General features: G+C 38.1%; 1 protein-coding gene across 8 annotated transcripts in view; it reads right to left on the bottom strand.

The window, feature by feature from the left end:
- Window positions 1-13,847, bottom strand: part of AGFG1 (ArfGAP with FG repeats 1) — a 35,513-nt gene that overhangs the window by 1,637 nt on the left and 20,029 nt on the right. For 2 of the 8 annotated variants that reach the window (XM_058811949.1, XM_058811950.1), the window contains exons 4-12: window positions 13,366-13,528; window positions 12,214-12,370; window positions 6,664-6,783; window positions 5,967-6,038; window positions 4,798-5,007; window positions 3,791-3,971; window positions 3,055-3,134; window positions 2,678-2,770; window positions 1,279-1,326 (exon numbers count right to left, since the gene is read on the bottom strand). In XM_058811949.1, the coding sequence (XP_058667932.1) occupies window positions 1,279-1,326; window positions 2,678-2,770; window positions 3,055-3,134; window positions 3,791-3,971; window positions 4,798-5,007; window positions 5,967-6,038; window positions 6,664-6,783; window positions 12,214-12,370; window positions 13,366-13,528 (1,124 nt within the window). The remainder of the gene's footprint in view (window positions 1-1,278; window positions 1,327-2,677; window positions 2,771-3,054; window positions 3,135-3,790; window positions 3,972-4,797; window positions 5,008-5,966; window positions 6,039-6,663; window positions 6,784-12,213; window positions 12,371-13,365; window positions 13,529-13,847) is intronic. The other 6 variants (XM_058811951.1, XM_058811952.1, XM_058811955.1 and 3 more) reach the window with 5 other exon arrangements.

Below are 13,847 nucleotides of genomic sequence, written 5' to 3'. Positions count from 1 at the left end.
GTGACTGGACAAAAGTTTGGTTCAACTTCCACAGCCACTCACTGAACTGATTTGTTCCCTTCCATCACCCCCAACTGGGTGCATAATTTGCCTTTACACTTTGAAAATGAATGGTGTTATTTAAAATTTATAGATCCAGCACATTCAGATACACTTTGTGAAGAGGAAATTATTTTTTCTTCCGAGTGTTATCATATATTTCCCCCACAGTTTTTCTGGTAGAAGTCTGTACACATAAGAAGCAAGCAGGTTCAGGCAGCCTAAGCCCCTCTGTTTTTCTCCTTAGAAAAGCATGAAAGAACTTTCCTACTTCAAGCTGCACTACAGGAGGTTATAAATAAAAAAAAACAAAGGGATACATGCATCCCCTTTTAGAATCCCATCTTTAATGTCTTTAAGGAGATTCTCACCATGCACATTATTTGCACACAAAGTTTCTGCTGCAAACTCTCTTACTGTTGAGGTAGAACTTAAAACAAAAAGAGCCCAAAACTTTTCATCTGATTCTCTGCTGAATATTTCAAATAAAGAACACACAAGCTCATAAGCATTTCCCCATGCCTTCAGCAAATAAACAGGAGCACATGAGGTGCACAAGTATAGTAACAAAACCATTATTCAGTCTTTTGGGAGTTGTTCTTGAAAAGAGAAGTGCATAGGAAGATTTTTGGTACAAATACAGACACCAGGTATTCTATGCTAGTTAAACAGGACTTCTCTTTTGAAATGTTACAAGCTACATTTTATGCAAGCTCAACTGTTTAATAAAGCTAATAAAATAAATTTAATGAATATAGCTTAATTATCAGTTGAAGTATTTACCCCAAAAGTGTTCAAGGGCAAGACATTGTACAGACAAAGTGTAGACACGTGCACGCAAAACTAATGTACCAACACTGTTCTCAAGTTACAGTGAGCAGAGCAGCTACTCCACAGCAAACTTGGCTAAAACGGCAAAAAGAAGCACAACAAAATCAGCAGGGGACTTGGGATATCCCAAAAGGCATCAAACTACTGTTGGCAGAAACTTCAACAGTCATTCATAGGCACTATATGGTGACCATAGATGATACCAATAATGGTTTTGTTTTGGTTGCTCAACAGGATGTCTATGTATGCTCTTCTCTCCCTCTGCCCACTTGCCAAATATCCACACCCACTCCATTTTTAAGAAGCCTTCCACAATGCTTTGTGCAGAGAACCAGATAGCTGTCAATAAGCTTTTACAAGCAAGAACAATTAGCCACAAGAAACTTGATACCAAATGTGGCCACCTACCAAAATGAGCCTGAGGAAATATGTGAGAGTGCATTGCTCCCGAGAGGCCTTATGGAAGCCACAAAGAGACCAGACAATGTCAAATCATTTATACACTCTTGAACAGTCATTTCTTAATTTTTTATATATAGAGAGAAATAGATACACATATATGTACCAAACAGTTCATCAATAGCATGACCAGCCATAGATTAGTATTAGAAAACCATGAGAAATAAGCTCTACAAAATAGATCTCCCATGTATTTAACAGCAACGTTCATGCAGGAAGAACACATAAAAGGACAAGCTGTAAGTTTACACCTTACACTAAAAGGGGATGAATATTATCTTTACTTATAGACATTATCTCTGTCACCCAGTGTGGAACATCAGGATGCTGCCAAAGGCTTGGAACCTCAGCAAGCCAGGGACAGCTGCATAGAAGGTGGAAGGATAGAGGTGCCATACTCAAGAAATTTATCTAAAGAGGCTACAAATTCTTAACGATGATCCAAACTAGCCCATTTAGGAATGGGATTAAAATAAAGAAAAAAGGTATTTTGGGCATTAAATATCTGAACAAATTTAGCTGCATAATATCTCAAAAAGGACTGAAAACAGAAATAATTTTAATAGAGGACAAAAATTTATCAAATCAGTTTTTAACTCAGCCTACCTAAATCACTGAGCAAACCACATTTCAAATGTCAAAATGCACACATCAGTAGATTTTAATCTGTTGAGGTCCAGCTAATAGATAAAAATGTCAACATTTAGCACTTGCTCTGTAGAGGAAAATCAGCATAACCTAGCAGCCATCTAATCCAAGTTCATAATTTTAAAGTAGAAGTTTGCTTTCTTAAAAAGTGATTACATTTTGCCCATAGAATTATGATTCTACAGAATCACCCCACAGAAAATTAATATAAAAATGAGCGTAAAGATTAATCATATACTTTAAAAAAGAGACACTAATGTACTAATTAAGTGGACTGGTGAGGAGCTAGCATCCCAAGAGCCTTGGGATGGTTCTGGCTCCAGCTCTTTGGTTTTGAGAGCTTTCAACACTTAGAAATAAAGAAAGAAATTAAACAGAAGAGCTTTCAAGATCCCTCATTTCAGGGCTACCTTCTATAAAGCATGCTCTAAAGCCAAGGTTATAGTTTTGGAAGGAAGCCAGCTGGTGATACATATACCACAGACAGGTAGAGCTCAAACAGATCATTTCGACATTGTTCATCACCACCATTTGAAATCCTAGAATTGCACTTCAACATTGAGCAAACACAAAACATGTCAGACTAGGGACAGATAATACAGAAAATCTTTAAGAAACATATTACACAGATATAGGAAAAAAGAATCAATGCAATTCTTTAAAGAAAGTTTCTCAAACACTCAGTGTATTTTTTCCTAACCTGTTGCTCCTCGGCTATTGGTCTGGAATGGATTTGTTGAAGGTGCCACTGGGGCAACAGGGGCAGCTACAAATGGATTTGTGGAAGGTGTTGCTGAAAGATTAAAGACATTTTACTAAGTAAGCATTTCTCTAACAGCAAATTTCACTCACATGAAGTCTACACAACCTTTATACGAAGACACACATACCTAAAATTAGGCCAAAAATCAGGAATATATAAGATACATTAAAAATATAGTTATTTTGACAGAAGTACTTTTTTGTTAACAGCACCTTTATTAGCAGTACTAGTGGTGTCAAAGCAGAGCATTATCAAGTAAAAATTAGTAGACTGCTTACTTATAGTCCCCAAGGGTGTTAGTAACACTTCCATACCTCCAAATGGAGCAGGCACGCTTGAAGATGCAGGCTGTGTCTGTGCTGTAGCAGCTACAGGTACTGTTCCAAAAGCATTGCTGGAAATAATTTATACAATCCATTCAGTGAAGTCAGAATTGCTTGTTTAATAATTAAATACAATTTACAGTTACTGCTGGCATGTAAAAGAAAGGGGATGAACATTCATGTGCAGTTTGCAGACTGCAGTGTACCTCCCTGATGCCAGGGTGAGACACTCTCACTGGTGCTGAGCAATGGAAAGTCATCTCCACCAACAGTAGGAGGAGGAATATAGAACTAAGGCCAGCAGCATAAAGGTTGCAAAGCAAAAGCCTTAGGGGCACTTGCAATGCCAAGCCCCTAACAGGCATTTGGTATTTGTTACTTCAATGATCCAGAAATGGGTGGCACCATTTACATTAAAAATATGTGAATTCTTTTTTCAGGGATTATCCTCTGACTTGGAGTAAGCATGCAGGTGCTCTGCAGAGCAAATTGCTACCATCTAACAGGTTTAGCACGTCATGATTAGAAAGAAGTAGAGAACATTCCGCTGACAGTATTCCTAGAGTCAGCCATCCCTCAGTCCTGCCATTATTGAAAACAAGAGATGCAGTTTCAGCACTGCCTCTAAACTCATTCAATGCTTCCCAGTTTGGAAAAGAACAGGTCTGAGAAACGCCTTGCAGCTGCTGGGTGCTGCTGCAGGCAGGGTGGGCAGCGAGCAGCGTACCTGCTGACGTTACTGGTGGCGGTGTAGGCGTTGCTGGAGGTGGCCGTGGAGCTGAAGACGCTGTCCAGCTCCGCCAGCGCCGCGTACTTGTCCGAAGACGCACTTGACTGGTTGGGGGCTGACAGGGCAGGGCCTGCTGAGGACACTGCTGTGCTGAAGCCACTTCCCTGCTCACTCCCACCTAGAAGGAAAGCAAGCAGGTGAAGCATACTGGAGATAGTTTCACTTTCTGCCCTGCTGACACTGAGAACTACATGAAAGTTCACAGACAGTTGCAGACAAAAATTAAATATGCACTAGGGCATAGAGGGAAAAGTATTTAACAAGCCATTAGCTGTCAGCAAAATGTCCTGCCTCTATAGGTACTCTGCAGCCCCAAAGAGCTTTTGTTTTCCTAGAAAAAGAATCCATTCATCTTCAACTAGAAAATGAACAAAACACCTAACCTCGAATAATCCGTTTCAGAAAAAACCTCTAGAGTACAAATGAACATAAGTTTTAACACAACATTTGAGAAGAACAGAATAAGTAGCTTTTTCTCCTCAATTTATGATCAACTAAATCCAAATAGCATTGCTACTATTTTATGAAAAACAAAAGCCAATTGTTTTTGTGGCAGAGAGGAAGAAAACTGCTCTGGTAGCTCTTTGCAACAACTGCAGCTCTCCATTCCAGAGCATCCACTCTAGGTTGTAGTACAAATATAAAATATGTATTGGTATTTTTGCATGTTTTCATTATTGAAGTAATGATTATTTAGATATTTTAATTTTGAATTACTCATCTCAATGGGAAATAGGTTCCCAAACAGCAGTCTTCTAATGATATCCTTTTGAAATGATGTCTTAAAACTCATATCTTGCATATTTAAGGGTACATCGAAACAAAATTCTGCTGATGACTTAGAGAAATTTTGAAATACTGTAACAGTACTTGGACAAGGACAGCCATCCTTGTGGTAACTATACACATATAGAATAACCATGGCAAACAATAAAGTTTAATACCTTGCCCTGCACTGAAGATATTATCTAAATTAGCAAGAGCTGCATATTTGTCAGCTGACTGAAGATTCAGTTTATTCACTGCAGCTTTACTGGCTGCAGTTGCTGTGGCGTTGCTCTGAGAAGCATTGAAGGATCCAAAATCAGCACTGGAGGATTTGGGGAAGTTATCAAAGTGAGCAAAATTAGCATTCACTGATCCAGCACTTCCACCTGTAACAAATTAAGTTAAACATGATCAATGCTCCAAAGTTAGGAAGTTTCTCCAAATGTAACTGATGGCACAATAACCCTCCCTTTGTGGCTATGTGAGGCAATGTGTTTGCCTGCCCCATCCTACCCATTTAAGGCTCTTTCCCATTTCCTTCAAAGTTCAGTGGGCCATCAGAAAAAAATCATAAAATAGTGTTTTGACTGCATATCAGGGATAAACACCCCAAACTTCAACACTTTAAATCACAGTCATAATTTTATCCTGAAAACTATATGCTATTTTTAGCTGTTAAAAGTAATTTCAACAATAAAAGTTTCCTGGAAAAAGATTATTTTGTCTTAATCTTCAATACTCAAAATACAGAAGCTTCATTTCCCTACCATATGTGGCTAACAAATAACTACTATTTACATTTGCTTAGTGGTTCAATGTTTAGTCATTTCAGATGTCAGCTATAATCCTAAACAAAAAAAAAAGTGCCTGGAAGTCCAAAAGTTATATGATTTCATGCCCAGGTTTAAAGAGTTTTGTTCTCTGTTCTCAAGAATTTTAGATTGCATCCAATCAGGAAAGAGGTTAGGGGAAGACACAACACAGCTCTTTTATAACAAATCTCCACTGAAGTCAGAGATACATAAATCAATTTTATAAATTTTATATGAGTCCATACAACTGAACTTCAGATCAAGTATGACACCATGAGCTTCCATCTCTTCATTGTCCAGACAATTTAATCTAGGCAGGTCACAAATTTAAATGAGTTGTTCCATTAAGTGCACCACATTTTATAACAGTTGGTTGATGATTCCACTCATACTACAGAACTTTCTAAAACAGAAACACAACTTTCTAAAAGCATAAGCAACAAGTTGAAACATATGCAACAGTAGGAATGGAAGTGCTATACTACAATGGCATAAAATGAAGCAAGCTGAGTTTTCCACTGCGTGGAACTTACTGTGTACAGCCTGGAGAGGAAAAGCTGAAGTAAATTCACCAAAACTGCAGCTAGATGAAAGCGTTCTGAACGCTGGACAGCCAGAAATTGTGTGTGGGTTAAAGTTAACATAAGAAGGGAGAAAGAAAATTTGAAAAAAAAGTTTAAAACAACACCACACTCAAAAGAAAAAAAAAAAAGGAAAAGAAAGTCAGTCAGCCAAAGATCTAGACAAACAGCAAGTGTAAACTCAAGCAGAAGTTCTAAAGCATGATCAAATTAAAGGAAAGCAAAATAAATCTTAGCAATAGGCTCTACACATGAAGTCAAACACACTGAAGTGTGTGCACATGCCATACATATGCAGACACACACTTGTTTGGTACTGTGACATCCTTTTGGATCTACTGAAGTGCTTCTCTTAGAAGACAGAGTCAATTCAATACTTATTAAAACCAGTAGAGTTTATTCTTTTCATAGTTATTTCAGGTGTAGAGCTAACAAACACAGTGCCATAAATCAGACTTCTGAGTAGCGTTAGGGGAAAAAAAAAAATCAACACCAAACACAAGGAATTCATTTTGAGTTTCCCCAGAGCTTCAGATGGCTTGATCACATTAAAGCAGGCAGATGCAAGAAAACTCAACTTCGGTACCTTTCAACATAAAGGTAAGGATTATTTCAATTAAGGATTAATCAAAAGTGCTAGGACTTCTACCTGTATTTTGGGGCTGAAAAGGAGACTGACTTGCTGTGGGGAAACCTCCAAAATTACTCGAGCCACTAGACTGTCCAAATGCATCAAAGTTTGCAAAACCTGCATTGGCAGAGTTCTGCGCTGTAAATCGCAAAGGAACAAAACATGTTAATGGATATGGGAAATAAACACAAAAACAGATGTATTAACTGAATTCATGGTCATGACAGCCTTCAAGGGTTATGGCCTACCATACATGTGCTGCTTTTGACATGAAGAAAATTACATGTTATTCTACAATTGAAAGTTGTCTTTGAACAAGCTCTCACAAATCACCTTCACACTGCTGTATCAGTTAATGCCACTCCTGTCTTTCCCACACAAGCTGCTGCTCACAACTCTATGACCCAATGGGATCCACTCCAGCTTAACCCTCAGTGCTTGCGGCGCTGGCTGCCCAGGAAAAAACAGCCACAAAGTACAGAATACCTGGTTTCCAAAACTAGAACTTGTGAGCTAACTGAACATTTCTTTGTGCACAAAAATAGAAGGTATTCTTGTAACACATTGGCAATTCAAATTCCTCATACACCAAGTGCTTCTTCCTCAGGTGAATTTTGGTTGGCACAGCCTGAATAGTTTTGGCTAGGTTTATAAATTCATTTAACTGGAAAATTCAGTCTTTAAAAAAAACTAAATCAGAGTACAGAAATATGGAAAATCAATGCCAGTGACAAGAAGATAGCATTCATGGTGTATCCACAAAATTAAATGCAAGGAAATTTCAAGTAAAACTTCATTTTTTGCCTTCCTTTTGTGCCATACTATAGGAGAAAACAGAAGTTAACACTAATCTAATTTTGACCAGCTGGACATTCAAGCATCTATAGACTCAACAGAAATTGCACACCTAACTGGTAAGCTCCACAGAAGCCCTTCAACTCTATTATAAGCAACAAAGGAAAAAATGTTTTTAATCAAATGCAAACCAAACCTTTTTATAAAGATAACTTGAATTACAATCTAAAGAAAGCTCACACAACACCTTCTGGAATAACAGATGGCAATACATTATATTTTTTGGTTAGAATTTGTTTATTCTGGAGAGATTTTGCAGATTAAGTATATACAAAGAGAATAAATTATGCTGATTGCTGAAGTACTGTAACTTAATAATCTGATAGTGCTAATTAAAAGTTGTATTATTTAAATTAATTTCTATTCAAAAATATCTGTACTATAAACTTAAAAACTGAAAAGACATTTTAATACGAACTACTGCACTCCACAATGCTGCTAATATAAATTAGCAGGAAAGTGCCTGCACTTTCCTTCCCCGAGTACCCTGGGAGAGAGTGAGGTTTGGCTGGACTCAATACCACATTTAATAAACCATGTGCATAAGCATTAGGTTACAGAGCATGGTTTTGGCAGCAGGGAGCAGCCAGGGTGGTCCCTGTGAGGAGTGAACAGAAGCTGCCCCCATTGCTGCACAGCTGCTGCAGCTCCAAGACTGCCCCACCACTGCGCAAAGCCAAGGCTACCAGCAGTGCTGGCTGGGGCACTGTGGTTAAAAAGGTTAAAAACCAGTGTGCAGCAGCTGTGGCAGAGAGGAATGAGGAAAATGCAAGAGAAAACACTGCAGATACCAAGGTCAGCCAAGAGGGAGGGAAGGACATGCTCCAGGCCCATGGAGAAGACCATGGTAAGGAAGGCTGTCCCACTGCAGCCCATGAAGGACCATGGTGTAACACATTCACCCTGCAGCCTTGGAGGAGCCATGCCAGAGCAGGTAAGAGGGCATGAGGAGCCTGGAGCTCATGGAAAGCTGCTCCTGGAGCAGGTTTCTGGCAGGAGCTGTGACCCTGCCTGAAGGACAGCACCCCATGGAAAGGACCCACACTGGAGCAGGGGAACAGCATGAGGAAGAAGTAGCAACAGAGACAAAATGTCATGATTTAACTGCAATGCCCATTCCTCAGCTCCCTCATGGGGAGGAACTAAAATGGTCAGGACACGTCACACACCTACACCTCACAAGAAGGGATGAAGGCGGATTTCATTTTATTCTTTTACTATCCTACTCTATTATTGTCAATAAATAAGTCAAGTCTGGTTTGCCCAGTTACTTTCTCTTGACTCAGCAGCTTTTTCTTGTCTTCCCCAACCTTGCTGATGGGAGAGTGAACACACAGCCCCCTGGGCACCTGGAACCCACCACAGCATGGGAGTCAGCAAGGAGAAAAAAAGAATATCAAAGTGAAAGCAAGATCATGGGAAAGTTATTGAAGTGAGCAAAAAGTTGGCACAAACAGACAAAAAATTACTTCTATGATATCCTGTGTATTGGTTCAAACAACATTTTACAGACTCCAAATCCCCAAGTTTGAGCTGTTTTGGTGTTTAAACCAATAGTTTTTTAATAGGAAGAGATTAAGAATTTACTTTAAAAATGAAAGTGATACTTTCATCCTAATGCATCAATTGGACAGGCAAGAGACTGATGTTTAGTTGACCAAAGAGGATTAAGCACTTAAATGTCACTTCTAGAATAAGGGCAAGATTATTCATTTTAATCACTCACACAAACAGAAAACTATGTCAAGAATCTTAAATGAAATATCTTTTGGGCCCAAATTAAAAACTGGAGTGTATTACATTACAAAACACTTCATTTTACTCTATCAGCTGACACAGAAAGGATGACCTTCAAGTGAGCCCGTGTTCAAATAGTACTGCTGCAAAACCTTTTCAGCAGAGTATTCTGATATTAATCTCGTTTTATTTTATGCAGTAAAATGTCAACCTTTGTAAATGTGACACAAAAGTAAAGACCGGGCAAGACTTGTACTCTCCTTCACCTGGACAATACATAAATTGCCAATTCCAAAATTCAGTTCTCCACACAAAAACCCAAAAACAATCCTAAGTAAGCTCAGGAACTGCAGGGGGTTGCAGATTGCCATGGATTTACAGCTGCCCTTGACACTGCAGACCAACAAGGCAGTACAAAAGCCAGTTGGCTACAGCCAGGGATGACAACAGCAGTCATGGCAATGCCAGCTGCTCCTACAATCTCTGCAGTTTCTTCTGTGAGGTTTGTACTACCTCCTATGTAATAAAGGAATGAAACACTAAAAAATAGAAAAAAAAAACTAAAATAAAATCTACCTATACCTAAAGTAAAAAAAAAAAAAAAAAAAAAAAAAAAAACCACAACTCTACAAAATAATTCTTATACTATTTTGTTTTTTCTAGATAAAGTCTCTTCTTCCATGTTATCTGTAATACAGTTGTGCTGTGTCACTACACTTTTGTCATATCTTTTGTGCAGGTCATCTATTCCATCAGTTTTTAAGAAACTTACGTGCCAAAAATTTTGATCCTTGTTGCAATTACCAATCTATAAACTACAGACAAATCAAAATCTCAATTTTGCAGAAATTACAGAACTTTGTAAATTAAATACTGACAGCAAACATAAGGTCAGTATGTTTCTCCTTCAACAAGCAACAATATCCTGAACCGGCTTAATACATTAAAGAACTTGGAAAGCAGAAACATATCACAAATTGCAGTTCCTGCATCATTTTCAAGATTTACACCTACACTTCCCAGATTACAGGACAAGTTTGTTATATTTTCCTATCAGCTGCCACACTCAGTAACTTGTATTGAAGGATCTTAATTTGCTGGTTTCTTCAGTGATTTAGTTGGTATTGTGAACAGGAAGGGAAAAAAGTCCACTCACAGCTAAAACCAAGCCCTAAAACAAGAAGACCAGACTGTAAACTTCGAGAAAGGAGCACTGGACTAAGTGCAAATTCTCCCATCCTCCTTAGCAGTGTGTAATTGCTAACAAAAATTACACGTTTAGACAGCTCCTTAATGAGCATTTCAAATTCATTTCTGCCAAAGCTGGCAGACTGATCAACCCTCCTTGTGTTCCAAAGGAAGAGTCTGTAACATTTTGTTATTCATTTCACAAACACTACCCTGTACTTACAGCACACAAGACATGCCTTACAAGCATTTTACTACAGCAAGTTAGAAAACACCCTCAGGTAGCAAGTCTGCAATACATGTTCAGCTATCACACACTCAGCATCAGGTTTCTGCCTTTTAGAAACTGATTTACTAGCACTGATACTGCTTGGGGCTCTAAAACTTATGGTAAGAAGTCATGGGAATGACCACAGTGGTTAGTTTGTGACCAGAAATTAACAGACTCTCTCCTCAGATTTTATTTATTCTGGAGTGTTCCTACAGCTTTCTATCCTTCTAAAAATTACCCAGCAGAGACGCAGTGGAATTTTACCTAGATTTGGAACACAGTATTGAAATACTGCTTTAATGGAATTTTCATCTCCTAAAAAGCACTAAGAATAATAAAGGGTATATAAATAAAGAATCATTCAGCAACAAGTTTGGAAAGAAATTACTAGAAAAAATTAACCATCTGCAGCCTTTTCAGTAACACTATGCAGCACTGGCCAGCAGAAGTTCTCCCAGTTAAAACACCTCCAAAATTTTGATTAACATGAAATCTAATTTTAAGGATTTTACAAAACACATAGAATAACAATTGCTGTTGCAGTGTTACTGAATTCAGACATTTATTTCACATCAATTTGGATAGATCTTAGTATTTTGCTCAGCACCTCAGGTGTGAACCTGAAGTCCAGCCTATGATAGTTTATCTTGTCTGTTAACAGTTTCAGGACTGATTTGCAAGAAATCTCTCCGAGTAGCTTAGCAGCATCACAGTTTCTCTCAGAACAACTAGATGAAAAGCCTATTCAGACCAGGCAGGCAAAGGTACTTTCCCACAACTACAAGGCAAGCTAGCAACAAGAAACTTCACTGACCACAGAATTGACTTTGTCTTCAGGATACATTTCTATGGCTCTTGGTCTTTGGCTGGGAAAAAAAAACCCTGAGGGTTCAATATATTTTACTGAAGTCATCCTCTAAGAATGCAAGGCCTATCCTCTTTCCTCAGTCAATACATATGCTCAAGGCTTGTTTATCCTTCCTGAAACTACAGAATACTGCTCACATGGGCAGTACTCAGCTTTCAAACAGACACACACACAAAAGATGAGATCACTCTTTAAACTGGGCAAGCCTTGGTTTCTCCTTTGACAAACTGGTAGTTATTATCAATACATTTGAACTGCTTTAAAGTCTCTGTATCTGCTTGCTTTTCATGAATGCTCTTCCTAATAATTTTCAGAAAGAAAATTGAAGGTCTGATATCAGCTTCTCTCAACAATTTATTACTCATCCTCTCACTCTTTCCCCCAAAGAACCTAAAGTTTAGTAGTAGGCAGAAACAGTGTAATCATATATATCCTAGAGAACAGCTATAGCAACCCCCACTTCCCAAAGCAGAATTGTCAGTCTTTCTGTCTTCAACCTTTCTTTATAAAGACCTGAAAGAAACTTTCAACAATACCACATTCCTAAGGCACAGAGATTACATACATCTCATGAAGTTTAGTCAAAAGCCATCAAAATTAAAACTACATTTTATACAATTAAAAAGGGTACAGTGGTACAAATACCTACCTGTATGACTGTTGAAGTGTGCAAAATTAGCAAAATTCGCTGTAGCAGTTGACTGAGGAGGGGCAGCAGCAAAGATATCTGAGCCAAGGTCACTGAGGAGGTCAAATTGTTTCTTTTCTTGTTGCTGCTGTCCTTGAGATCGAACTACAACAGGAGACTACAAACAAGATTTCAATTAGCGAGTACAAAAAGGTGGTGTTTTACCACACTGACATTTACAAAATATTAGAAGGCTAGACTAAGCTTATTTCTTTAACAACACATTTATTCCTGAAGTTTAAGATGCTGTATGTAGTACACACCCTCCTCCCACAGTATAAGGAAGACTATTTATATGCTATTACTCTGGCTCTTAAAGGAACTCTTGCAGATTTACATGGTTTAAATGCACCCAGAAAACTAAAGTAGCAAGATATTATTAGCAACTTCAGATTTTGCATTTGAAACTGTAAATACTGTACAAATACAAGCAATAAAACTTAATTTTACAAGACAGAAAATATTTATTCACTACATTCTGAAAAAAAAATTAGAATTCAGTATAAGAGAGAAAAATTGAAGAATTTAATAGCAAGGCTTGAAGTTGCAATTTGCTACTGTTTGAGTTAAAAGAGGTCCATTTAAGAGTTGCCTGTATCCTGACGGCAGTTTTCAAACAAACTGTCTTCCCTCCAAAAATCTAAGTACACAGTGTTGTCTGACTTTACATTACAGCATAAGACAGTTTCAGAATGCATAGGAAGTCATATTGACTTCAATATGACATGCTTTCATCCACATAGTCACTACTAATCTCACAGTTAACAACATCAGTCGTTTTCTTATTTTCAGAGAGAAAATGCAAAAATTAAAATATAGCACATTAGGTCTAAACTTTAGAGGTATTTATGCAAAAGACAATTAATTAACCCTATCACAATGGACAACTCTATTTACTGAAAATAACCATTAAAAATCAGTTTGGTCAATAGAAACAAACTTCATTTAGTACCTGATCTGCAAACATGTATATACTTCAGAAAAATATACAATATACAGTGATCATATCAGTTCCTACAGATCACAGCAGCTGTTACTGCAAGAATTTTTGTGCCACTGAAAGAGTTACAAGGACTGCAAACAGTCCTGTGCCCCTCAGCAATCATTACTCACTTGGCTAGGTGTGCCCTTGTTTAAGTGCAGTGCGGGTGCAGCTTCTCCCAAGAGAGATTTGAGTGGCTTCACCTCAGGCGTGCTGCTTGTACTACTGGCAGAAGAGCCCGAGATGGATGCATGGACTGATGCCACCACCTTTGCTTGCTCTGGAGGAACATACCTACATGCAAGAAGAGCAATGGTTTTCACAAGTTTCACATGGAAGTTCTTGAGTCTGAAGTTGAGAACTGGCAGATTTCAGCTTTGCTACTGAAACCCTGATCCTGCAATAGACCGTATCAGTAGTTTGCAAAGTACCTATTCTTTAAATATGACAGAGTTGGTTTTTATTAATGGACTAGAATTTAAAGTCATCAATGTTTTTAGCACTTAGTCAATACAAAACATGTCTTTCCCATACTAATAAACCGGATGGGAAATAACAGTTTGCAAAATTGTTACTTTACACTGTTGTTGACACCCTCTTATGCCATTTCTGT

Source organism: Ammospiza caudacuta, chromosome 11, assembly GCF_027887145.1.
Source record: "Ammospiza caudacuta isolate bAmmCau1 chromosome 11, bAmmCau1.pri, whole genome shotgun sequence".
In the NCBI taxonomy this organism is placed as follows: domain Eukaryota; kingdom Metazoa; phylum Chordata; class Aves; order Passeriformes; family Passerellidae; genus Ammospiza; species Ammospiza caudacuta.
This window is presented reverse-complemented; position numbering and strand designations above follow the sequence as displayed.